This window comes from Pseudoliparis swirei, chromosome 5 (genome assembly GCF_029220125.1).
Source record: "Pseudoliparis swirei isolate HS2019 ecotype Mariana Trench chromosome 5, NWPU_hadal_v1, whole genome shotgun sequence".
Taxonomy (NCBI): Eukaryota; Metazoa; Chordata; class Actinopteri; order Perciformes; family Liparidae; genus Pseudoliparis; species Pseudoliparis swirei.
This window is the reverse complement of record NC_079392.1, coordinates 254,609-280,663: the sequence shown is the minus strand read 5'-3', so window position 1 is coordinate 280,663 and position 26,055 is coordinate 254,609. Positions and strand designations below refer to the sequence as shown.

General features: G+C 57.0%; 1 protein-coding gene across 1 annotated transcript; it reads left to right on the top strand.

The window, feature by feature from the left end:
- Window positions 1–293: 293 nt before the first annotated feature.
- On the top strand, window positions 294–21,273 carry ptprda (protein tyrosine phosphatase receptor type Da). Its single transcript, XM_056414994.1, has 8 exons — window positions 294–528; window positions 2,671–2,938; window positions 3,047–3,186; window positions 3,730–3,803; window positions 3,923–4,212; window positions 17,449–17,745; window positions 18,990–19,125; window positions 19,214–21,273. Exons 1-8 carry the CDS (start codon window positions 294–296, stop codon window positions 19,280–19,282), a joined length of 1,509 nt encoding a protein of 502 aa, XP_056270969.1. The 3' UTR covers window positions 19,283–21,273.
- The last annotated feature ends 4,782 nt before the right edge of the window (window positions 21,274–26,055 follow it).

Here is a 26,055-nt window from a genome sequence, read left to right as displayed (position 1 = left end):
CCCGGTAAAATGACCGGGGAGATGACCTGGGGAAATGACCTCTGGATGACCTCGTGTGAGTGAGGGAAATGACCCCCTAATGACCTCGTGTGAGATGACCTCGTGTGAGATGACCTCGTGTGAGATGACCTCGTGTGAGATGACCTCGTGTGAGATGACCTCGTGTGAGATGACCTCGTGTGAGATGACCTCGTGTGAGATGACCTCGTGTGAAATGACCTCGTGTGAGATGACCTTGTGTGAGATGACCTCGTGTGAGATGACCTTGGTGGGGGTTTTTTGACCCCCGTGAGATGCCCCCGGGGAAATACCCAAGTGCCCCCCGGGGGACCTGGTGGAACCTGGGGAGGGGCCTCAGCTTCTCCCCCTGGGGGTCCCTTCCCAGCCCATCCCCCGGGGGCCCGGGGGCCAGTCCCCAGTTCATGCCCTCCCTATCAGAGCGGGGCCCGGGCCCCCAGAACCCCCACTCACTGGTCAGAACCACGTGGCTGGGCCCCCCCGGCCTGACCCGCCTGGCGGCCTCCTGCGGTCCCTCCCCTCCCTTCTTCTGCTGCTCTCCCACAGAGTCTCAGCAGGAGAAACACATTTCTGATTCCTCCCCCCTTAAACTTCACCTTCCACTTTTTTGGAAAGCCTTTGTAAATGTTCAGTTTTTGGGGTGGTGTTGACTCCCCCCCGGGCCCTGAGTTTCGGGTCTCTCCAGGAGGAGCAGTTTTTACAGTTTATCCTCTCCTCAGGGAACTTTTTAAGATCCCTTCCCAAAAACCCCTCTGCCTTTGGACCTCCCCCCTCCAGCAGGGGGTCGGGGTCGTTTTCCTCTCAGGGTCAGAATACTGTCCCCACTTCCTCTTTTCCCCTTTTTTAAACCTAATGCTGAGCCCCCGGGGAAATCAGTAATTTTGGTGACAAATGGGGGTGTTCAAACGGGAGATCCACAAAAAAACTTCCCGTTTTTTGGAAAAAAAGGGAATGTTATGAACTCAGAGATTTAATATTTAACTGCAAACAAGACAAAGTATCTTCAATTTGAGTTGAGATGATCCCAAGAAATGCATGTGTTGTCAAATCACACTCAGGCAAGGTCCGAGGTCACTCAGGGGGTCCGAGGTCAGGGCAAACGAAGGCCAGGGATCATGGTCCCCGAGGGCAGGGAACCCAGGCGAGGTCATTCAGGGTCAGGCCCAGCGGCGGCACCCAATAAGGCTGCCGAGGTCAGGAGGTCATAGGTCCTCCCCTACAGGTCTGAGAACCCCCTTTAGGGCAAGTTCCCCAGGCAGGCCCCGAATGACCTTCCTAGGTACAGGTAAAAAAACACGGGTGATCCCTTCCCCGACAAATTTAGGGCCATACCGAGGTCACCCCCGGTCGGGGAAATTGGGGTCCCAGGGCAGGGCATCAGGCGGGGCGGGGGGTCGGTGTGACCACAAATGAAGGTCCCTGGGGGCCGGGGGGGGACGGGAGGTCAGCAGGTCCCGGGGTCACTTCCCGGCGGTAGGGAAGGGTGGCCCCCTGGGGCCCGGGTCACCGGTACCGAAGTCAGGGGGGAGGCCCCCGGCGAGGGTGAGTAACCCGGCAGGGTCCGGGGGGCCCCCCGGGCCTTTCAGATCTTTCCCCTGGCCCCCGGGCCCCTTTTTATTTTTTGGGGGCCCCTCCCCGCCTTCCCCTCCTTCAAACCCCTTTTTGGGGGCCTTTTCCTCCCCTCATCCCTCCCTTCCTCCCCTTTCCCTGTCCCCCTTTCCACCCCTTCCCTTTCTTTGTCCCCTTTCCTTACCCCCCCTGCCTTTCTTGCCTTCTTTTTTCCCCCCTTGTCCCCCTCCCTCACCCTTCCCTTTCTCCTGTCCTCCTTTCCCCTTCCCCTTTTTCCCTTTTCCCCCCTTTTTTCCCCCTTTCCCTTTTTTCACCCTCTCTCCCCCCTTCTCCCTTCCTTCTCCCCTTTTCCCCTCCTCCCTTTTCTCTCTTCCTTCTCTCCCCCTTCATCCCCCTCTCCTCCCTCCTCTCTCTCTGTCCTTCTCTCCTCCTTCATCACCCTCTCCTCCTCGCCTCTCTCTCTGTCCTTCTCTCCTCCTTCATCACCTCTCTCCCTCGTCTCTCTCTCTGTCCTTCTCCCTCCTTCATCACCCTCTCCTCCCTCGTCTCTCTCTCTGTCCTTCTCTCCCTCCTTCATCACCCTCTCCTCCCTCGTCTCTCTCTCTGTCCTTCTCTCCCTCCTTCATCACCTTCTCTCCCTTCTCTCTCTGTCCTTCTCTCCCTCCTTCATCACCCTCTCCTCCCTCGTCTCTCTCTCTGTCCTTCTCTCCCTCCTTCATCACCCTCTCCTCCCTCGTCTCTCTCTCTCTGTCCTTCTCTCCCTCCTTCATCACCCTCTCCTCCCTCGTCTCTCTCTCTGTCCTTCTCTCCCTCCTTCATCACCCTCTCCTCCCTCGTCTCTCTCTGTCCTTCTCTCCCTCCTTCATCACCCTCTCCTCCCTCGTCTCTCTCTCTCTTGGTAACTACCATGGCTGTTGCCCGTTGGTTTCCTCTTCCTTCACCCTGTACTTCCTCTTCATCGTCTTTTCATCTTTTCCTCCTCTTTACCTTCATTCGTTCTTGTGTGTTTAGTTTATTGGTGCTGCTCCTGTTACGACAAAGTTCCCCTTGGGGATGAATAAAGTATATATCTATCTATCTAACATTCCACACTTTCTGTCACGTTTATTTTCCTTCTGCATTTCTTCCCCCTCTCTATTTCTGTGTGTTCCACCTCCATCTTTCCCCTCCAGCGTTTGGCCAACTCCAAAGCCCACACGTCCCGCTTCATCAGCGCCAACCTGCCCTGCAACAAGTTCAAGAACCGGCTGGTCAACATCATGCCCTACGAGACCACGCGCGTCTGCCTTCAGCCAATCAGAGGCCTCGAAGGATCCGACTACATCAACTCCAGCTTCATCGATGGATACAGGTAGGGAGAGGTGACATCAGGAGAGCCTCTCGGGACCCTCGGTGTGGTCTCTCTGTGAGAACACGTGGAGCTCCTCCTCCCGGTGACCCTCGACATGTCGCTCTGCAGGCAGCAGAAGGCGTACGTCGCCACGCAGGGCCCTCTGGCCGAGACCACCGAGGACTTCTGGAGGATGCTCTGGGAGAACAACTCCACCATCGTTGTCATGCTGACCAAGCTGAGGGAGATGGGCCGGGTAGGACTGGAGCGCGTGATGAGAGCGACCCGGACCCTGACCTTGACCCTAACCTTGACCCTAACCCTGACCATATCCCTAACCCTGACCCTCACCTGACCATGACCATATCCCTGACCCTAACCCTGACCCCTAACCTGACCTTGACCCTGCTCTTTCCCCTTCAAACCCCTCCCCTCCTCGTCCCTTTTCGCCTTCCCCCTCCACCCCCTCTTCCCCCCCTCTCCCCCCAACTTTTTGGGGTCCTTTTTTCCCCCCCCTTCACCCCTCTTTTTCCCTTTTTCCTTTTTTTTTAATTTTTCCCCCTTTTCCCCCCTTTTTTTACCCTCCCTTCCCCCCCTGCCTTTTTCCCTCCCCCCCTCCCCTGCCCCTCCTTTTCCCTGCCCCCCACCCCTCCCCTTACCCCCACCCTCCCTCCCTTACCGTGGAACCCCTGCCCCGGCCCGGCCCCTGTGTAATAAATCCACCTAACCCACTTTCTGTCCTATTTTGCCCCCCTCCGGGACCCTTCCCTCCTTTTGGACCCCCCCTCCCTTTAACCCCCTTGCCCAAACAGAGAAGGGGGGTCCCAACCCCCGGCCGGCCACCAACCTGGGGACCCCTAACAACTCCCATTTTTTCATCTCCAAGGTAGGGAGGGGCCGGGAGGCCCCTGGGGCCGTAAATGGGGGCCCCGGACCCTCCTTCCCCAATTACCCCCCCTTGCCAACCCTTTAACCGATCACCGGATTCCCCTTGATTCCCGATAGACCCCCCCACCCTGCCTCCCTCCTACCTCCTCCCTTCCCTCCGCCCCCTGCCATTCCTACCCTCCCTCCCCAACCTGCCGCCTCCCCCACCCTCCTCCCTACCTCCCCTCCCCTCCCCTTTCCCTCCCCGGCCCCTGCACCCTCCCCCCGCCTCCCTCCAACCTGTCCCCCTCCTACCTCCCAAACTCCTCCAACCCTCCCCCCCTTCCTCCTCAAAGTCTCCCGGGAATTCCCCCATTTCCCTCCTCCCCCGCCAGTCCTCCTCCTCACACGATTTCCGCCAGTCCTCCGTCAGTCCTCCGTCAGTCCTCCTCATGTATTTCCTCCGTCAGTCCTCCTCACGTCTCTCCATCAGACATCCTCACGTCTCTCCTCCGTCAGTCCTCCTCACGTCTCTCCTCCGTCAGTCCTCCGTCAGCCCTCCTCACGTCTCCTCCGTCAGTCCTCCGTCAGTCCTCCTCACGTCTCTCCTCTGTATCTCCTCCGTCAGCCCTCCTCACGTCTCTCCTCCGTATCTCCTCCGTCAGTCCTCCTCATGTCTCTCCCCTGTCAGTCCTCCTCACGTCTCTCCTCCGTCAGTCCTCCTCACGGCTCTCCTCCGTCAGTCCTCCGTAAGTCCTCACGTATTTCCTCCGTCAGTCCTCCTCCGCTCTCCGTCCTCCGTCAGTCCTCCTTGTATTTCCTCGTCAGCCTCTCCTTGGTCCTCCTCACGTCTCTCCTCCGTCAGTCCTCCTCACGTCGCTCCTCCGTCAGTCCTCCTCACATCTCTCCTCCGTCAGTCCTCCTCACGTCTCTCCTCCGTCAGCCCTCCTCACGTCTCTCCTCCATCAGTCCTCCTCACGTATTTCCTCCGTCAGTCCTCCTCACGGCTCTCCTCCGTCAGTCCTCCGTCAGTCCTCCTCAAGTATTTCCTCCGTCAGCCCTCCTCAGTCAGTCCTCCTCACGTCTCTCCTCCGTCAGTCCTCCTCACGTCGCTCCTCCGTCAGTCCTCCTCACATCTCTCCTCCGTCAGTCCTCCTCACGTCTCTCCTCCGTCAGCCCTCCTCACGTCTCTCCTCCATCAGTCCTCCTCACGTCTCTCCTCCGTCAGTCCTCCCAAGTCCTCATGTCCGTCAGTCCTCCTCCACGTCTCCTCCGTCAGTCCTCCGTCAGTCCTCCTCACGTATTTCCTCCGTCAGTCCTCCTCACGTCTCCCTCCGTCTGCCCTCCTCACGTATCTCCTCCTCTCAGTCCTCCTCCGTCTCTCCTCGATCCTCAGCCCTCCTCACGTCTCTCCTCCGTCAGCCCTCCTCCGTCAGTCCTCCTCAGCCTCCTCCGTCAGCCCTCTCAGTCCTCCTCAGCCATCCTCACATCTCCTCCGTCAGTCCTCCTCACGATCTCCTCCGCCCTCCTCATCTCCTCTCCTCCTCTCCTCCTCCACCTCCTCAGTCCTCCTCATGTCTCTCCCACTGTCAGTCCTCCGTCAGTCCTCCTCACATCTTTCCTCCATCAGTCCTCCTCACGTATTTCCTCCTCACGTCTCTTCCTCCGTCAGTCCTCCTCACGTATTTCCTCCTCACGTCTTTCCTCCATCAGTCCTCCGTCAGCCCTCCTCACGTCTCTCCCCCTTCAGTCCTCCGTCAGTCCTCCTCACGTCTTTCCTCCGTCAGTCCTCCTTACGTCTTTCCTCCGTCAGTCCTCCTCACGTATTTCCTCCTCACGTCTTTCCTCCGTCAGTCCTCCGTCAGCCCTCCTCACGTCTCTCCCCCTTCAGTCCTCCGTCAGTCCTCCTCACGTCTTTCCTCCGTCAGTCCTCCTCAAGTCTTTCCTCCGTCAGTCCTCCTCACGTCTCTCCTCCGTCAGCCCTCCTCACGTCTCTCCCCCTTCAGTCCTCCGTCAGTCCTCCTCACGTCTCTCCTCCGTCAGCCCTCCTCACGTCTCTCCTCCGTCCAGCCCCTCCGTCTCTCCTCTGTATCTCCTCCGCCCCCCCCCGCCTCCTCCGTATCTCCTCCGTCCAGTCCTCCTCATGTCTCTCCCCGTCAGTCCTCCTCATCCTCCGTTCCTCCGGCCAGTCCTCCTCACGTATTTCCTCCTCACGTCTTTCCTCCGTCCTCCTCATATTTCCTCCTCACGATTTCCTCCTCACGCCTTTCCCCCTTCAGTCCTCCGTCAGTCCTCCTCACGTCTCTCCTCCGTCAGTCCTCCTCACGTCTCTCCTCCGTCAGTCCTCCTCACGTCTCTCCTCCGTCAGTCCTCCTCATGTCTCTCCCTCCTGTCAGTCCTCCTCACGCTCCTCCGTCAGCCATCCTCCGTCTCCTCTCCTCCGTCAGCCTCCTCCGCGTCTCTCCTCCGTCTCTCCTCCGTCAGCCCTCCTCACGTCTTCCCCTTCAGTCCTCCGTCAGTCCTCCTCATCTCTCCTCAGTCCTACTCATGTCTCCTCCGTCAGTCCTCCTCACATATCTCCTCCGTCAGTCCTCCGTCCAGTCCTCCTCACGTATTTCCTCCGTCGGTCCCGTCTCTCCTCAGAGTGGCCATCCTCCGTCTCTCCTCCGTCAGTCCTCCTCGTCCTCCTCCGCCAGTCCTCCTCACGTATCTCCTCCGTCAGCCCTCCTCCTCCTCCATATCTCCTCCGTCAGTCCTCCTCTCGGTCCTCCTCATGTCTCTCCCACTGTCAGTCCTCCGTCAGTCCTCCTCACATCTTTCCTCCGTCAGTCCTCCTCACGTATTTCCTCCTCACGTCTTTCCTCCGTCAGTCCTCCTCAAGTCTTTCCTCCGTCAGTCCTCCTCACGTCTCTCCTCCGTCAGCCCTCCTCACGTCTCTCCCCCTTCAGTCCTCCGTCAGTCCTCCTCACGTCTCTCCTCCGTCAGCCCTCCTCACGTCTCTCCTCCGTCAGCCCTCCTCACGTCTCTCCTCTGTATCTCCTCCGTCAGCCCTCCTCACGTCTCTCCTCCGTATCTCCTCCGTCAGTCCTCCTCATGTCTCTCCCCCGTCAGTCCTCCTCACATCTTTCCTCCGTCAGTCCTCCTCACGTATTTCCCCCTCACGTCTTTCCTCCGTCAGTCCTCCTCACGTATTTTCTCCTCACGTATTTCCTCGTCACGTCTTTCCCCCTTCAGTCCTCGGTCAGTCCTCCTCACGTCTCTGCTCCGTCAGTCCTCCTCCGTCTCTCCTCCGTCAGTCCCTCCCCTCCGTCTCCTCCGTCAGTCCTCCTCACGTCTCTCCTCTGTCAGTCCTCCTCACGTCTTTCCTCCGTCAGCCATCCTCATGTCTCTCCTCTCCTCCGTCAGCCCTCCTCACGTCTCTCCTCCGTCAGTCCTCCGTCAGTCCTCCTCACGTCTCTCCTCAGTCAGTCCTCCGTCAGTCCTCCTCACATCTCTCCTCCGTCAGTCCTCCTCATGTCTCTCCCCCGTCAGTCCTCCTCACATCTTTCCTCCGTCAGTCCTCCTCACGTCTCTCCTCCGTCAGTCCTCCGTCAGCCCTCCTCACGTCTCTCCTCCGTCAGCCCTCCTCACGGCTCTCCTCCGTCAGTCCTCCGTAAGTCCTCACGTATTTCCTCCGTCAGTCCTCCTCACGGCTCTCCTCCGTCAGTCCTCCGTCAGTCCTCCTCACGTATTTCCTCCGTCAGTCCTGTCAGTCCTCCTCACGTCTCTCCTCCGTCAGTCCTCCTCCTCCGTCTCGTCCTCCTCACGTCGCCGTCCTCCTCCGTCAGTTCCTCCTCCATCTCTCCTCCGTCAGTCCTCCTCGTCTTTCCTCCGTCAGTCCTCCTCCGTCCTCCTCCGTCAGCCCTCCTCACGTCTCTCCTCCGTCAGTCCTCCTCACGTCTCTCCTCCGTCAGTCCTGTCAGTCCTCCTCACGTATTTCCTCCGTCAGTCCTCCTCACGTCTCTCCTCCGTCAGTCCTCCGTCAGTCCTCCTCACGTCTCTCCTCCGTCAGCCATCCTCACGTATCTCCTCCGTCAGTCCTCCTCACGTCTCTCCTTCGTCAGTCCTCCTCACGTCTCTCCTCCGTCAGCCCTCCTCCGTCTCCCCCTTCAGTCCTCCGTCAGTCCTCCTCACGTCTCTCCTCCGTCAGCCCTCCTCACGTCTCTCCTCCGTCAGCCCTCCTCACGTCTCTCCTCTGTATCTCCTCCGTCAGCCCTCCTCACGTCTCTCCTCCGTATCTCCTCCGTCAGTCCTCCTCATGTCTCTCCCCCGTCAGTCCTCCTCACATCTTTCCTCCGTCAGTCCTCCTCACGTATTTCCTCCTCACGTCTTTCCTCCGTCAGTCCTCCTCACGTATTTCCTCCTCACGTATTTCCTCCTCACGTCTTTCCCCCTTCAGTCCTCCGTCAGTCCTCCTCACGTCTCTCCTCCGTCAGTCCTCCTCACGTCTCTCCTCCGTCAGTCCTCCTCACGTCTCTCCTCCGTCAGTCCTCCTCACGTCTCTCCTCCGTCAGTCCTCCTCACGTCTCTCCTCTGTCAGTCCTCCTCACGTCTTTCCTCCGTCAGCCCTCCTCACGTCTCTCCTCACGTCTCTCCTCCGTCAGCCCTCCTCACGTCTTTCCCCCTTCAGTCCTCCGTCAGTCCTCCTCACATCTCTCCTCCGTCAGTCCTCCTCATGTCTCTCCTCCGTCAGTCCTCCGTCAGTCCTCCTCACGTATTTCCTCCGTCAGTCCTCCTCACGTCTCTCCTCCGTCAGCCATCCTCACGTCTCTCCTCCGTCAGCCCTCCTCCGTCAGTCCTCCGTCAGCCATCCTCACGTCTCTCCTCCGTCAGTCCTCCTCACGTATCTCCTCCGTCAGTCCTCCTCACGTATCTCCTCCGTCAGCCCTCCTCATGTCTCTCCTCCATATCTCCTCCGTCAGTCCTCCTCATGTCTCTCCCACTGTCAGTCCTCCGTCAGTCCTCCTCACATCTTTCCTCCGTCAGTCCTCCTCACGTATTTCCTCCTCACGTCTTTCCTCCGTCAGTCCTCCTCAAGTCTTTCCTCCGTCAGTCCTCCTCACGTCTCTCCTCCGTCAGCCCTCCTCACGTCTCTCCCCCTTCAGTCCTCCGTCAGTCCTCCTCACGTCTCTCCTCCGTCAGCCCTCCTCACGTCTCTCCTCTGTATCTCCGTCAAATCAGCCTCCTCCGTCTCTCCTCTCCCTACATCTTTCCTCCGTCAGTCCTCCTCACGGCTTCTCTCCCTCCGTCAGTCCTCCTCCCATCACGATTTCCTCCTCACGTCTTTCCCTCCCTTCAGTCCTCATCAGTCCTCCTCCGTCTCTCCTCCGTCAGTCCTCCTCACGTCCTCCTCCGTCAGTCCTCCTCCGTCTCTCTCCGTCAGTCCTCCTCATCTCTCCTCTGTCAGTCCTCCTCACGTCTCCTCCCACAGCCATCCTCAGCGCCTCCTCTCCTCCGTCAGCCTCCTCACGTCCTCCTCCGTCTCCTCCGTCAGCCCTCCTCACGTCTTTCCCCCTTCAGTCCTCCGTCAGTCCTCCTCACATCTCTCCTCCGTCAGTCCTCCTCATGTCTCTCCCCCGTCAGTCCTCCTCACATCTTTCCTCCGTCAGTCCTCCTCACGTATTTCCTCCTCACGTCTTTCCTCCGTCAGTCCTCCGTCAGCCCTCCTCACGTCTCTCCTCCGTCAGCCCTCCTCACGGCTCTCCTCCGTCAGTCCTCCGTAAGTCCTCACGTATTTCCTCCGTCAGTCCTCCTCACGGCTCTCCTCCGTCAGTCCTCCGTCAGTCCTCCTCACGTATTTCCTCCGTCAGCCCTCCTCAGTCAGTCCTCCTCACGTCTCTCCTCCGTCAGTCCTCCTCACGTCTCTCCTCCGTCAGTCCTCCTCACGTCGCTCCTCCGTCAGTCCTCCTCACATCTCTCCTCCGTCAGTCCTCCTCACGTCTTTCCTCCGTCAGTCCTCCTCACGTCTCTCCTCCGTCAGCCCTCCTCACGTCTCTCCTCCATCAGTCCTCCTCACGTCTCTCCTCCGTCAGTCCTCCGTAAGTCCTCCTCACGTATTTCCTCCGTCAGTCCTCCTCCGTCAGTCCTCCGTCAGTCCTCCTCACGTATTTCCTCCGTCAGTCCTCCTCACGTCTCTCCTCCGTCAGCCATCCTCACGTATCTCCTCCGTCAGTCCTCCTCACGTCTCTCCTTCGTCAGCCCTCCTCACGTCTCTCCTCCGTCAGCCCTCCTCCGTCAGTCCTCCGTCAGCCATCCTCACGTCTCTCCTCCGTCAGTCCTCCTCACGTATCTCCTCCGTCAGTCCTCCTCACGTATCTCCTCCGTCAGCCCTCCTCATGTCTCTCCTCCATATCTCCTCCGTCAGTCCTCCTCATGTCTCTCCCACTGTCAGTCCTCCTCACATCTTTCCTCCGTCAGTCCTCCTCACGTATTTCCTCCTCACGTCTTTCCTCCGTCAGTCCTCCTCACGTATTTCCTCCTCACGTCTTTCCTCCGTCAGTCCTCCGTCAGCCCTCCTCACGTCTCTCCCCCTTCAGTCCTCCGTCAGTCCTCCTCACGTCTTTCCTCCGTCAGTCCTCCTTACGTCTTTCCTCCGTCAGTCCTCCTCACGTATTTCCTCCTCACGTATTTCCTCCGTCAGTCCTCCTCACGTCTCTCCTCCGTCAGCCATCCTCACGTATCTCCTCCGTCAGTCCTCCTCACGTCTCTCCTCCGTCAGCCCTCCTCACGTCTCTCCTCTGTATCTCCTCCGTCAGCCCTCCTCACGTCTCTCCTCCGTATCTCCTCCGTCAGTCCTCCTCATGTCTCTCCCCCGTCAGTCCTCCTCACATCTTTCCTCCGTCAGTCCTCCTCACGTATTTCCTCCTCACGTCTTTCCTCCGTCAGTCCTCCTCACGTATTTTCTCCTCACGTATTTCCTCCTCACGTCTTTCCCCCTTCAGTCCTCCGTCAGTCCTCCTCACGTCTCTCCTCCGTCAGTCCTCCTCACGTCTCTCCTCCGTCAGTCCTCCTCACGTCTCTCCTCTGTCAGTCCTCCTCACGTCTTTCCTCCGTCAGCCATCCTCACGTCTCTCCTCTCCTCCGTCAGCCCTCCTCACGTCTCTCCTCACGTCTCTCCTCCGTCAGCCCTCCTCACGTCTTTCCCCCTTCAGTCCTCCGTCAGTCCTCCTCACATCTCTCCTCCGTCAGTCCTCCTCATGTCTCTCCCCCGTCAGTCCTCCTCACATCTTTCCTCCGTCAGTCCTCCTCACGTATTTCCTCCTCACGTCTTTCCTCCGTCAGTCCTCCGTCAGCCCTCCTCACGTCTCTCCTCCGTCAGCCCTCCTCACGGCTCTCCTCCGTCAGTCCTCCGTAAGTCCTCACGTATTTCCTCCGTCAGTCCTCCTCACGTCTCCTCCGTCAGTCCTGTCAGTCCTCCTCACGTCTCTCCTCCGTCAGTCCTGTCAGTCCTCCTCACGTCTCTCCTCCGTCAGTCCTCCTCACGTCTCTCCTCCGTCAGTCCTCCTCACGTCGCTCCTCCGTCAGTCCTCCTCACATCTCTCCTCCGTCAGTCCTCCTCACGTCTTTCCTCCGTCAGTCCTCCTCACGTCTCTCCTCCGTCAGCCCTCCTCACGTCTCTCCTCCATCAGTCCTCCTCACGTCTCTCCTCCGTCAGTCCTCCGTAAGTCCTCCTCACGTATTTCCTCCGTCAGTCCTCCTCACGTCTCTCCTCCGTCAGTCCTCCTCACGTATTTCCTCCGTCAGTCCTCCTCACGTCTCTCCTCCGTCAGCCATCCTCACGTATCTCCTCCGTCAGTCCTCCTCACGTCTCTCCTTCGTCAGCCCTCCTCACGTCTCTCCTCCGTCAGCCCTCCTCCGTCAGTCCTCCGTCAGCCATCCTCACGTCTCTCCTCCGTCAGTCCTCCTCACGTATCTCCTCCGTCAGTCCTCCTCACGTATCTCCTCCGTCAGCCCTCCTCATGTCTCTCCTCCATATCTCCTCCGTCAGTCCTCCTCATGTCTCTCCCACTGTCAGTCCTCCTCACATCTTTCCTCCGTCAGTCCTCCTCACGTATTTCCTCCTCACGTCTTTCCTCCGTCAGTCCTCCTCACGTATTTCCTCCTCACGTCTTTCCTCCGTCAGTCCTCCGTCAGCCCTCCTCACGTCTCTCCCCCTTCAGTCCTCCGTCAGTCCTCCTCACGTCTTTCCTCCGTCAGTCCTCCTTACGTCTTTCCTCCGTCAGTCCTCCTCACGTATTTCCTCCTCACGTCTTTCCTCCGTCAGTCCTCCGTCAGCCCTCCTCACGTCTCTCCCCCTTCAGTCCTCCTCACGTCTTTCCTCCGTCAGTCCTCCTCAAGTCTTTCCTCCGTCAGTCCTCCTCACGTCTCTCCTCCGTCAGCCCTCCTCACGTCTCTCCCCCTTCAGTCCTCCGTCAGTCCTCCTCACGTCTCTCCTCCGTCAGCCCTCCTCACGTCTCTCCTCCGTCAGCCCTCCTCACGTCTCTCCTCTGTATCTCCTCCGTCAGCCCTCCTCACGTCTCTCCTCCGTATCTCCTCCGTCAGTCCTCCTCATGTCTCTCCCCCGTCAGTCCTCCTCACATCTTTCCTCCGTCAGTCCTCCTCACGTATTTCCTCCTCACGTCTTTCCTCCGTCAGTCCTCCTCACGTATTTCCTCCTCACGTATTTCCTCCTCACGTCTTTCCCCCTTCAGTCCTCCGTCAGTCCTCCTCACGTCTCTCCTCCGTCAGTCCTCCTCACGTCTCTCCTCCGTCAGTCCTCCTCACGTCTCTCCTCTGTCAGTCCTCCTCACGTCTTTCCTCCGTCAGCCATCCTCACGTCTCTCCTCTCCTCCGTCAGCCCTCCTCACGTCTCTCCTCACGTCTCCTCTGTCAGTCCTCCTCACGTCTTTCCTCCGTCAGCCATCCTCACGTCTCTCCTCTCCTCCGTCAGTCCTCCTCACATCTCTCCTCCGTCAGTCCTCCTCATGTCTCTCCCCCGTCAGTCCTCCGTCAGTCCTCACATCGTTCCTCCGTCAGTCCTCCTCACGTATTTCCTCCTCACGTCTTTCCTCCGTCAGTCCTCCGTCAGCCCTCCTCACGTCTCTCCTCCGTCAGCCCTCCTCACGTCTCTCCTCCGTCAGCCCTCCTCACGTCTCTCCCCCTTCAGTCCTCCATCAGTCCTCCTCACGTCTCTCCTCTGTCAGTCCTCCTCACGTCTTTCCTCCGTCAGCCATCCTCACGTCTCTCCTCTCCTCCGTCAGCCCTCCTCACATCTTTCCTCCGTCAGCCCTCCTCACGTCTCTCCCCCTTCAGTCCTCCGTCAGTCCTCCTCACGTCTCTCCTCCGTCAGCCCTCCTCACGTCTCTCCTCTGTATCTCCTCCGTCAGCCCTCCTCATGTCTCTCCCCCGTCAGTCCTCCTCACATCTTTCCTCCGTCAGTCCTCCTCACGTATTTCCTCCTCACGTCTTTCCCCCTTCAGTCCTCCTCACGTATTTCCTCCTCACGTCTTTACCCCTTCAGTCCTCCGTCAGTCCTCCTCACATCTCTCCTCCGTCAGTCCTCCTCATGTCTCTCCCCCGTCAGTCCTCCGTGAGTCCTCCTCACATCTTTCCTCCGTCAGTCCTCCTCACGTATTTCCTCCTCACGTCTTTCCTCCATCAGTCCTCCATCAGCCCTCCTCACGTCTCTCCTCCGTCAGCCCTCCTCACGTCTCTCCTCCGTCAGTCCTCCGTCAGCCCTCCTCACGTCTCTCCCCCTTCAGTCCTCCGTCAGTCCTCCTCACGTCTTTCCCCAGTCAGTCCTCCTCACGTCTCTCCTCCGTCAGCCCTCCTCACGTCTCTCCTCCGTCAGCCCTCCTCACGTCTCTCCTCCGTCAGCCCTCCTCACGTCTCTCCTCCGTCAGCCCTCCTCACGTCTCTCCTCCGTCAGTCCTCTGTCAGTCCTCCTCGCGTCTCTCCTCCGTCAGCCCTCCTCACGTCTCTCCCCCTTCAGTCCTCCGTCAGCCCTCCTCCGTATCTCCTCCGTCAGCCCTTCTCACGTCTCTCCTCCGTCAGTCCTCACGTATTTCCTCTGTCAGTTCTCCTCACGTCTCTCCCCCTTCAGTCCTCCGTCAGTCCTCTGTCAGTCCTCCTCGCGTCTCTCCTCCGTCAGCCCTCCTCACGTCTCTCCTCCGTCAGTCCTCTGTCAGTCCTCCTCGCGTCTCTCCTCCGTCAGCCCTCCTCACGTCTCTCCCCCTTCAGTCCTCCGTCAGCCCTCCTCCGTCAGTCCTCCTCACGTCTCTCCTCCGTCAGCCCTCCTCACGTCTCTCCCCCTTCAGTCCTCCGTCAGTCCTCCTCATGTCTTTCCTCCGTCAGCCATCCTCACGTCTCTCCTCTGTATCTCCTCCGTCAGCCCTCCTCACGTCTCTCCCCCTTCAGTCCTCCGTATGTCCTCCGTATGGAAAGCTCCAGCCCTTCCTTTAAATGGAAAGGAGATGGCGCGGCTGTGTCCAGACGCCGTCGAGGTAGCTCCGCGGAGATTGTGCGCTCTTTTAGTTTTTGTGTTTATTTTTAATGTTTTCTTTGCCACAAACATCGGCACTAACAGCATACGACCACAGCACTTTTTGGACATAAACTTTTGCGCAAAAACAAGGTTTTGTCCACTTTTTCCATCGATCCAGCGTGGCGGCAGAGATAAATGCGTGCGGCGAACCACATCAACAACAGTGGGCCGCTACTGGGGACGGCGAAAACATCGAGGGCGGAGCGGAACAGACTGAGAGTTCAAGGCCACCGTCCACCTCTGCCCAGCATCCTTCTTGCTAACGCCAGTCTCTGGAAAATAAGATGGATGATGTTAGGGTGGATCAGATTCAACGGGACATGAGGGACTGTAACATCTTTTGTCTGGCGGAAACATGGCTGACCCGCTGGTGCGGATCGAGTCATATGCCCAACCGAGTCCTTCTCTGTTTTCCGCAGACAGAGCGGAAGAGTCTGGTAAATCTAAGGGTGGAGGTTTGCTTCATGACTAACAACAAGTGGTGCGACCCCAGGACATTAAGACTCTTTCTCGTTCCTGCTCGCGAACCTGGAACATCTGGCGATCTCATGCCGTCCATTCTACCTTCCCGGAGTTCAGCTCGGTCATCACCACAGCCGTCTACATTCCACCACAAGCGGACACCGACGGCACTATCGGACCTACATGATGTGTTATGTCGGCATCAGAACAAGTATCCCGGCGGCTGTGGTGGTGGCTGGGACTTTAACAGGGCAAACCTAAAAAGTCATGTCGAACTTTCACCAGCACATTACGTGTGCTACCAGAGGAAAGAACGTTGGACCACTGCTATCGCCATTCAAGAGAGGCTACAAGGCTGTCTCTCTCCTCCGTCCGAAATCAGACCATGCCGCCATTTTTCTGCTTCCGGATGCCGACAAAAGATCGCGGGGAAGCGGTAGTGACGAGCGTAACGTGGTCTGACCAATCAGAGGCTGAGCTACAGGGCGCTCTGCGTGTCGTCGACTGGGACATGATCCAATCCAGTTCCAGTGGCGTCAGCGGTTCGCGAGTAGCAATGAGCCTCATAAACGCTTAGCGGACCATCGCCCCACGGTAAAAGTTAGGGTCTTTCCTAACCAAAAGCCGTGGGTTGATAGATCCATCCGTGAAGCTGTGAGCGCCCGTGCTGCTGCCTATAACTCCGGTCTTGTATCCGCAACATGGGCAGTACAAGGCAGCGGTCTATGGACTGAGGAGGCGGTGAAGGAAGCCAAGAGGAGGTACCGAGACAGAGTGGAATCACAGATGGAGCAGCGCGACACCAGGCGCCTGGCAGGGCTACGGACTATCACAGACCAGAGCAGACCCCGCTTATGGTGAGTGCCGACGCATCCCTAGCGGACGACCTGAACTCATTTTATGCACGGTTTGAGGCTAGCTACAACAGCGCGTAGCTCGCCGGCTAACAACAACACGTTAAGCGTGGCGAGGTGAGTTCTACCGCTGGGATGAACACACTCTCTGTGACCGAGCACAGTGTGAGGAGGGCTCTGTTGAGGTGAACACCAGGAAAGCTGCAGGTCCAGATGGCATATCTGGGCGAGTACTGAAGTCCTGTGCTAATCAGCTAGCTCCAGTGTTCACCACAATATTCAACCTCTCCTGGCTGAGTCCGTGGTCCCATGCTTCGAGATCCACTATTGTCCCTGTGCCCAAGAATGCTTCTCCAGCATGTATGAATGACTACCGACCGGTGGCCCTCACCGGTGGTCATGAAATGCTGAGAGGCTGATAAAGGACTACATCTGCGCCTTCCTCCCTTCCTCCATGGACCCGCTGCAGTTTGCTTATCGCCCAAACAGATCCACAGATGATGCTGTCTCCCAGGTACTGCACACCACACTCTCATCTGGACAGCCAGAGGGGGCTATGTGAGACTGCTGTTCATTGATTATAGTTCAGCTTTCAACACCATAGTCCTCCAGACTGGCGGCAAGCTGATTGAGCTGGGACTGAACACCCCCTGTGTGCTTGGATCCTGGACTTCCTGACCGCCAGGCCACAGGTGGTCAGGTGGTCAGGGTGGGCAGACCTCCAAATCCTCACCCTGAACACAGGATCCCCCAGGTTGCGTCCTCAGCCCCTACTGTACTCCCTGTACACATGACTGTGTGGCCAGGTTCAGCTCCAACACCATCATCAAGTTTGCGGATGACACAGTGGTGGTGGGCCTGATCTCCGACAAGCGAGAAGGCCTACCTGGAGGAAGTTGCTGATCTGTCACTCTGGTGCGGGACAACAGCCTCATCATGAATGTCACCAAAACTAAGGAGCTGATTGTGGACTTTGGGAGGGTACAACAACAGAGGACGTACTCACCACTGGGATTAACGGGACTACTGTGGAGAGGGTGAGCGGTATAAATACCTGGGAGTCCACATCACCGAGGATCTGACATGGTCATGAACACAGACACTCTGGTGAGAAAGGCAAGGCAGCGCCTCTACCACCTCAGGCAGCTGAGGAAATTTAAAAGTTTCCCAGAGGATCCTTCAGTCCTTCTACTCTGGAGCTGTGAGGCGTCCTGACAGGAAGCATCACAGCCTGGTTTGGCAACTGCTCGCTCAGCAGGACAGGAAGGCTCTGCAGAGAGTAGTGCTGGCTGAACGCACTATTGGAACTACACTCCCCACCCTGCAGGACTTGTACACCAGGAGGTGCAGAACCAGAGCCGGCAGGATCATGAAGGATCCTCACCACCCCAACAACAGACTGTTTCAACTGCTGCGGTCAGGCAGGCGCCCGTAGTCACGCTGCAAGAACAGAGAGACTGAGACGAGTTTCTTTCCTCAGGCCATCAGGATTGTGAACTCCGACCTCACCAGGACCCCATAGACCCACACAACTGCCCCTCTTAGGCACACACACACACACACACACACACTTACTGTAAATATTGTGTTGTTTTTTATTGTAAATAGTGTGTACTTGTTGCCCTTGCACATTCCTGCTGAGCATTGCCACTTTCATTTCACTGCACACCCTGTGTGTGTATGTGACAAATAAAACATCTTGAATCTTGAATCTTGAATCTTGTATCTCCTCCGTCAGCCCTTCTCACGTCTCTCCTCCGTCAGTCCTCACGTATTTCCTCTGTCAGTTCTCCTCACGTCTCTCCCCCTTCAGCCATCCTTACGTATTTCCTCCGTCAGCCATCCTCACGTCTCTCCTCCGTCAGTCCTCCGTCAGCCATCCTCACGTCTCTCCTCCGTCAGCCATCCTCACGTCTCTCCTCTGCTCAGGACGGCCAGTCGAGGACCGTGAGGCAGTTCCAGTTCACCGATTGGCCGGAGCAAGGCGTGCCCAAGTCCGGAGAGGGCTTCATCGACTTCATCGGCCAGGTCCACAAGACCAAGGAGCAGTTCGGCCAGGACGGGCCCATCTCGGTCCACTGCAGGTCAGACTGCTCCTCCTCCTCCTTCCTCTGCTCCTCCTCCTCCTTCCTCTCCTCCTCCTCTTCCTCCTGCTGCTTCCTCTCCTCCTCCTTCCTCTCCTCCTCCTCTTCCTCCTCCCTTTCCTCCTCCTGCTGCTTCCTCTCCTCATCCTCCTCCTTCCTCCTGCTGCTTCCTCTCCTCCTCCTCTTCCTCCTCCCTTTCCTCCTTCTGCTTCCTCTCCTCCTTCCTTTCCTCCTCCTGCTGCTTCCTCTCCTCCTCCTCCTTCCTCTCCTCCTCCTCTTCCTCCTCCCTTTCCTCCTCCTGCTGCTTCCTCTCTTCCTCCTCCCTTTCCTCCTTCTGCTGCTTCCTCTCCTCCTTCCTTTCCTCCTCCTGCTGCTTCCTCTCCTCCTCCTTTCCTCCTCCCTGCTCCTCCTCCTCCTTCCTCTGCTCCTCCTCCTCCTTCCTCTCCTCCTCCTCTTCCTCCTCCCTTTCCTCCTCCTGCTGCTTCCTCTCTTCCTCCTCCCTTTCCTCCTTCTGCTGCTTCCTCTCCTCCTTCCTTTCCTCCTCCTGCTGCTTCCTCTCCTCCTCCTCTTCCTCCTCCCTTTCCTCCTCCTGCTGCTTCCTCTCCTCCTTCCTTTCCTCCTCCTGCTGCTTCCTCTCCTCCTCCTCTTCCTCCTCCTGCTGCTTCCTCCTCCTCCTCTTCCTCCTCCCTTTCCTCCTCCTCTTCCTTTCTCTCCTCCTCCTTCCTTTCCTCCTCCTGCTTTCCTCTCCTCCTCTCCTCCTCCTCCCTTCCTTTCCTCCTCCTCCTTCCTCTCCTCATCCTCCTCCCCCTCTCCTCCCTCCTTCAGTCTTTTCATCTGAGTGGAGAGCTTATTCTTTCCTTTTCTCTTTCATCTTCTCTCACCGGTTTTCCTCGTCTGTCATCCTGTTTATTACTTAATCTTTGCACTTTTTTCTCCATCCATTTCCCCAGCCCTCCTTTCTCCCACTCCCCCCCTCTATTCCTCCTCCTCCTCCTCCTCTCCCTCCTCCGCCACTATCTAATACACCCACATGCTTTCTGTCATTAACTGCCTGATTACTTCCCGTGAATGGAAACTCAAAATCCTCAGAGAGAGAGAGAGAGAGACTTTCTATATTTAGAAAAGCTATACAGTCTGGATTATGATCGTTCTTAAAACATAATAAGGGACTAGAGAAGGTAGAAGGACTGATTCAGAGTCCAGACACCGTCACGCCCTTCTTCACGTGTCGTCATGTGTTCCAGTGCTGGCGTGGGCAGGACCGGAGTCTTCATCACCCTCAGCATCGTCCTGGAGCGAATGCGCTACGAAGGCGTGGTGGACATCTTCCAGACCGTGAAGATGCTGCGGACTCAGAGGCCGGCCATGGTCCAGACCGAGGTGGGCGCTCCGGCACTCGCGCACACGGCTTCTGATTGTTGGACGAATGTTCACCGGTTCTGATGATTGTTGTGCTCGTGTTCCACAGGACGAGTACCAGTTCTGCTACCACGCCGCTCTGGAGTACTTGGGGAGCTTTGACCACTATGCAACGTAAGAAGCCACCTCCCCCTCGCCCCTCGCCTCCTGAGCCATAGACACTTTGACCTTTTAAACGCCGATGACACCGACCCCTCATCCCGACACCAGAGGACCCTATTGTAGATTTTTAGAAGACGACGCCCAACCAACCAGTTGAGAACAATTCCAATTAGACTGAGGAAGACCTTGTGAGGAAGAGAGGAAAATTGCCCCCCATGAAGAATAGAAGACCCTGATCTGGACCGGAGGCTCAGAGGGATCAAAGGTCAGGTGCTCACCTCCAGGGGTCAACGTGGAGGACATTGTAAACACGCGTGGACATTTCTCTTCCCAATAACATCTGAGTGACCAGAGAATCCACCAAGCCGAGGTTTCCTGGGTGACCCCGACTCTGGCAGACAGAAGCAGGTCACCAGTGGAAAGGTCACCAGAGTTAACCGTCGACATGCCGTGTTCACACTGCCCCTCATCATACGCATCCTCGTGTGCAAGCAGAGCTCACAACCTCAGAGCTCACCATCGGGACGAAAGCAACACGACCAATCTCAACATGTCGTAGATTCAGGAATTGAGAACTTGTGTAAAATCTGTATCCCAGGCCAGGTAACCACGGTGACGGTGAGATGCCACCGTGGGACCACAGGAGGTCGCGACCCGGCGTTTGGCCACGGTGGGAGAAATGCAACCGCATCCCATGATGAGTTCACTCTTCTCCTTGGGACTGTTGCATCATGGGGCTTCGGCGTTACGATCCACCATTTTAAACAGCATCTGCTGGGGGCGGAGCTCGGGGACCAACAGGAGCGACCCAACGAGCCGGCCTCCTCGTGACCCGCGCTCGACCTTCAGTGTTTCTGATCCTCGTCTGATGACGAACTTCTTTTCTTTCTAAACGGTCCGAACCAAACATGCTGCTTCTCTCGAGAGAACCTGAAGAACTCCAGACGCTCGCTCTGCTCACCGCCGGCGCCAGGGCGGGTTAGACTGAGAGAGCTTCCACACGAGACCGTGATCCAACAGAACCGCTCCGCCCAGCCTCCTCCAGTCTCTGTTCCATTGTAAGACACTCACGAGCTCGGTTCAGGTCCACTGTGTCTGGTACCAGGAGGAGTTCTGTGTTCTCCGTGATTCTATGTGGGTCATGTGGGATCTCGATGCCATGATGTGATGATGAAATTCTACGGAACAACTGTCTTGCACATCGCTAAGGGAAAGAAGAAGAACATGTACCCCCCCCCCTAAAACAGCTGGTGTGTGTGTGTGTGTGGATCAACCCGTCTTCATTTCGAGGTCCGAGGTTCTGTGAGGTTCTGCTGTGCACTAAACCCAGAGTGATGGACAGAGCGTGTAATCTTTTCTTATTTCCAGAAAGCCTTATTGTTATTGCAACATTATGAATTACTGTCGTATTAGGATGACTTCTTCTACATCACATGACTTTTTAGTTTGGCTTTAGTTTTTTAACAGAAGTTGTATCCCTTTTTTTTTAATTAGCAGGAAAAGGGAAATGTTATTTGTTCATATTACGTTGAAAGACATTCTATTTTTTCACTTAAGAAATGTTAAGTATAACATGTGTGTGCGTGTGCATGTGTACCTGCACACGCACACATTCAGATATATTTAAATGCAGAATATACAGATATATCCAAGCACTTAGTATTAATGACATTATTCATCCCTTTTGATACCACCCACTTGTTATTGGTCCATTAGTGTGTGTGTACCGGTCCACCCTGTGCCATTTCTTTCTTAGCATTAACTTGTAGGCATTAGTGTTATTTGATTATTTGAGCAACTGTTGGATGATGAGCTGCTCTACATGTCCTCCTTGACCTGCTGACCCCGGCTGACCTCTGTACCGATGGCAGCCGGACAGACGACGGCCCTCACAGCTTCTCACATCCTCTTTTACTTTGGTTCTTATTTTCATATTGTGGTCGTTCATCTTGTTGGATATCCACTATGATCTAGAATATACCTGTAAATAAACAAATATAGAGATGATATGTATTTGTATCATTTGACCCTCAGGGTCTCGTCTTTGAGGCTCATATCACACTTCCTGTTTGTGAGCTGTGTTCCTCTGAGACGTTCTCCTCTGAGACGTTCTCCTCTGAGACGTTCTGCTCCTGAGACGTTCTGCTCCTGAGACGTTCTCCTCTGAGACGTTCTCCTCTGAGACGTTCTCCTCTGAGTCGTTCTCCTCTGAGACGTTCTCCTCTGAATCGTTCTCCTCTGAGACGTTCTCCTCTGAATCGTTCTCCTCTGAGACGTTCTCCTCTGAGACGTTCTGCTCCTGAGACGTTCTCCTCTGAGACGTTCTCCTCTGAGACGTTCTCCTCTGAGTCGTTCTCCTCTGAGTCGTTCTCCTCTGAGACGTTCTCCTCTGAGACGTTCTCCTCTGAGTCGTTCTCCTCTGAGACGTTCCGCTAACGGCCGCGTTGAGGTCCTCCTCCCTGGAGTCCGGCAGCGGAGGAAAGCCGACGTCTTCAGCCACGTTTCTCTGTGGGAACAAAGGAATCCGGACTCCATGAAACCCAGAAGAGACCAAACGCTGCAGGTCCAGGTCCAGCACGAGATGTTCCATCATGAACTCAAACACCGGGAACCACGGCTCCATGCCCCACGGGGCGGGGGTCTGGGGGGAGCTGTGGGGGTCTGGGGGGAGCTGTGGGGGTCGGGGGGGTCTGTGGGGGTCTGGGGCAGCGTGGTCCTCTTTGGACTTCATGACCTTTGAGAACAGAGACCAGATGCACTGGGACGTGGGGGGGGGCTAACACAGAATGGCGTCAAGAAGAAAAGAACAACATGAAAAATAACCCAAACTCAGCAGAACAGTTGTCCCTGGTCTGAGGGCCTCGTGGGGCCCTTTGAAATGTTCCTTCTAACTGCAACCAGACTTGGTTTGAAGCCACTGTGTCTGTAGATATGTTGACTTTGTATTAAAGAAATGTCGTGTGAACCTCGTGTGAGTCTGTGAGAGTTGCTGTGAGTCTTCAGGGACGGTTCCTCGAGTCTGACCTCTGACCTCTGACCTCTGACCTGCGTTTAATATGCAAAACAACTGGAGGAGTTGTTTAACTCCAAGACTTCAGTGGCGTCAGCAGCTCGTCATCACTGTAACATGTCCCAGTGGCCATGGACGGATTAAGAAACCACGGGCCCCTGGGCCTGGACGTGTCAAGGGCCCCCCCCCCCCACATCGCTAACAAAACAGTCCGTATGGAACAACGATACCGGAGCTGAGCAGACAACATAACGCAAATGATATGACCATGACATGAATGACTTAAGCCTAGCATATACCGGCAATGGCGCATCGTGTCATATCATCATATCAATACAAAGTTAATAACAGCTACTTCACGCAGAGGCTCTGGCTTAGGGGCCCCCTGAGCTCATGGGCCCCTGGTGCCGGTAGGCTTGTTCGGTAATCCATCCCTCAGTAGGACTATTGGGGCCCTGTTACTGACATGAATGACTTAAGCCCAGCATATACCGGCACGGCATCGTGTCATATCATCATATTCATATCAATACAATGTTAATCACAGCGACGTCACGCGCGGAGGCTCAGGCCCAGGGGCCCCTGAGCTCATGGGCCCCTGGGCCTGGGCCCGTTGGTTAATTCATCCCTGCCATCCTAAGCCTCTTCACATGTCCCAGTGGCCCCTGAGCCTCTTCACATGTCCCAGTGGCCCCAGAGCCTCTTCACATGTCCCAGTGGCCCCAGAGCCTCTTCACATGTCCCAGTGGCCCCTAAGCCTCTTCACATGTCCCAGTGGCCCCTAAGCCTCTTCACATGTCCCAGTGGCCCCAGAGCCTCTTCACATGTCCCAGTGGCCCCTAAGCCTCTTCACATGTCCCAGTGGCCCCTAAGCCTCTTCACATGTCCCAGTGGCCCCAGAGCCTCTTCACATGTCCCAGTGGCCCCTAAGCCTCTTCACATGTCCCAGTGGCCCCTAGAGCCTCTTCACATGTCCCAGTGGCCCCAGAGCCTCTTCACATGTCCCAGTGGCCCCTAAGCCTCTTCACATGTCCCAGTGGCACCTAAGCCTCTTCACATGTCCCAGTGGCCCCAGAGCCTCTTCACATGTCCCAGTGGCCCCAGAGCCTCTTCACATGTCCCAGTGGCCCCTAAGCCTCTTCACATGTCCCAGTGGCCCCTGAGCCTCTTCACATGTCCCAGTGGCCCCTAAGCCTCTTCACATGTCCCAGTGGCCCCTGAGCCTCTTCACATGTCCCAGTGGCCCTAAGCCTCTTCACATGTCCCAGTGGCCCCAGAGCCTCTTCACATGTCCCAGTGGCCCCTAAGCCTCTTCACATGTCCCAGTGGCCCCAGAGCCTCTTCACATGTCCCAGTGGCACCTAAGCCTCTTCACATGTCCCAGTGGCCCCAGAGCCTCTTCACATGTCCCAGTGGCCCCTAAGCCTCTTCACATGTCCCAGTGGCCCCTAAGCCTCTTCACATGTCCCAGTGGCCCCTAAGCCTCTTCACATGTCCCAGTGGCCCCAGAGCCTCTTCACATGTCCCAGTGGCATCTAAGCCTCTTCACATGTCCCAGTGGCCCCTAAGCCTCTTCACATGTCCCAGTGGCCCCAGAGCCTCTTCACATGTCCCAGTGGCCCCAGAGCCTCTTCACATGTCCCAGTGGCCCCTGAGCCTCTTCACATGTCCCAGTGGCCCCAGAGCCTCTTCACATGTCCCAGTGGCCCCAGAGCCTCTTCACATGTCCCAGTGGCCCCTGAGCCTCTTCACATGTCCCAGTGGCCCCAGAGCCTCTTCACATGTCCCAGTGGCCCCAGAGCCTCTTCACATGTCCCAGTGGCCCCTGAGCCTCTTCACATGTCCCAGTGGCCCCAGAGCCTCTTCACATGTCCCAGTGGCCCCAGAGCCTCTTCACATGTCCCAGTGGCCCCTGAGCCTCTTCACATGTCCCAGTGGCCCCAGAGCCTCTTCACATGTCCCAGTGGCCCCAGAGCCTCTTCACATGTCCCAGTGGCTAAGCCTCTTCACATGTCCCAGTGGCCCCAGAGCCTCTTCACATGTCCCAGTGGCCCTAAGCCTCTTCACATGTCCCAGTGGCCTAAGCCTCTTCACATGTCCCAGTGGCCCCAGAGCCTCTTCACATGTCCCAGTGGCCCCTAAGCCTCTTCACATGTCCCAGTGGCCCCTAAGCCTCTTCACATGTCCCAGTGGCCCTGAAGCCTCTTCACATGTCCCAGTGGCCCCAGAGCCTCTTCAAATGTCCCAGTGGCCCCTGAGCCTCTTCACATGTCCCAGTGGCCCCAAGCCTCTTCACATGTCCCTGAGAGTAGTGGCCCAGGCGCACTATTGGCCCCAAGCCTCTTCACATGTCCCAGTGGCCCAGAGCCTCTTCACATGAAGGATCCCAGTGGCCCCAAGACTCTTCACATGTCCCAGTGGCCCTAAGCCTCTTCACATGTCAGAACAGTGAGACTGAGCCGAGTTTCTTCACATGTCCCAGTGGCATCTAAGCCTCTTCACATGTCCCAGTGGCCCCTAAGCCTCTTCACATGTCCCAGTGGCACTTGTTGCCTCTTCACATGTCCCAGTGCCACAGCCTCTTCACATGTCCCAGTGGCCCTAAGCCTCTTCACATGTCCCAGTGGCCTTGAGCCTCTTCACATGTCCCAGTGGCCCCTGAGCCTCTTCACATGTCCCAGTGGCCCCTAAGCCTCTTCACATGTCCCAGTGGCCCCTGAGCCTCTTCACATGTCCCAGTGGCCCCAGAGCCTCTTCACATGTCCCAGTGGCCCCAGAGCCTCTTCACATGTCCCAGTGGCCCCAGAGCCTCTTCACATGTCCCAGTGGCCCCTAAGCCTCTTCACATGTCCCAGTGGCCCCAGAGCCTCTTCACATGTCCCAGTGGCCCCAGAGCCTCTTCACATGTCCCAGTGGCCCCAGAGCCTCTTCACATGTCCCAGTGGCCCCAGAGCCTCTTCACATGTCCCAGTGGCCCCTAAGCCTCTTCACATGTCCCAGTGGCACCTAAGCCTCTTCACATGTCCCAGTGGCCCCTGAGCCTCTTCACATGTCCCAGTGGCCCCTAAGCCTCTTCACATGTCCCAGTGGCCCCTGAGCCTCTTCACATGTCCCAGTGGCCCCAGAGCCTCTTCACATGTCCCAGTGGCCCCAGAGCCTCTTCACATGTCCCAGTGGCCCCAGAGCCTCTTCACATGTCCCAGTGGCCCCAGAGCCTCTTCACATGTCCCAGTGGCCCCAGAGCCTCTCCACATGTCCCAGTGGCCCCTAAGCCTCTTCACATGTCCCAGTGGCCCCAGAGCCTCTCCCAGCCTGGTGAATGTCCCCCAGGCTGATGGTAAACCTTCACTGCTGCTTGTTCTCATCCGACTTCAGATATTTCCTCCCCTAAAATGTAAATGTCTGCAAACTAAAGGGACGTGATGGACCCGACTGTCGTGGCCCTCGTTTAGATCTCAGGCCCCAGCGACTCAGGACACTGACGTGTTTGTAAAGTCGTGACAGAACAGTGAGCGGGAAAGGGGAAACTACTCCTAACATTCTTATTATTATATGGCTTCTTTTTAAGCATGCATGAGGTGCTTTGGACATGTGGGATAAAGCATTGAGGGCCCCGTATGGTGCTCTGATCCCTCATGTGGACTGGCCCCTGACTCATTGATGTCACTCTATAATCACAGGGTGTGATCCACGTTTCCCAGGCCTGACGATGAACACGCACTGACGGGGGAACTTGTTTCTCGGGCCACTAAAGCCACATTGTCCATGTGCCGTCTTCT

Excerpts from the sequence above, each read along its gene's own strand:
- ptprda (XM_056414994.1), top strand. The coding sequence starts at position 294 with ATGCCCCCGGGGAAATACCCAAGTGCCCCCCGGGGGACCTGGTGGAAC. Across the intron at positions 2,939-3,046 it reads AGCTTCATCGATGGATACAG|GCAGCAGAAGGCGTACGTCG; the intron begins GTAGGGAGAGGT and ends GTCGCTCTGCAG. Across the intron at positions 3,187-3,729 it reads GGGCCGGGTAGGACTGGAGC|AGAAGGGGGGTCCCAACCCC; the intron begins GCGTGATGAGAG and ends TTGCCCAAACAG.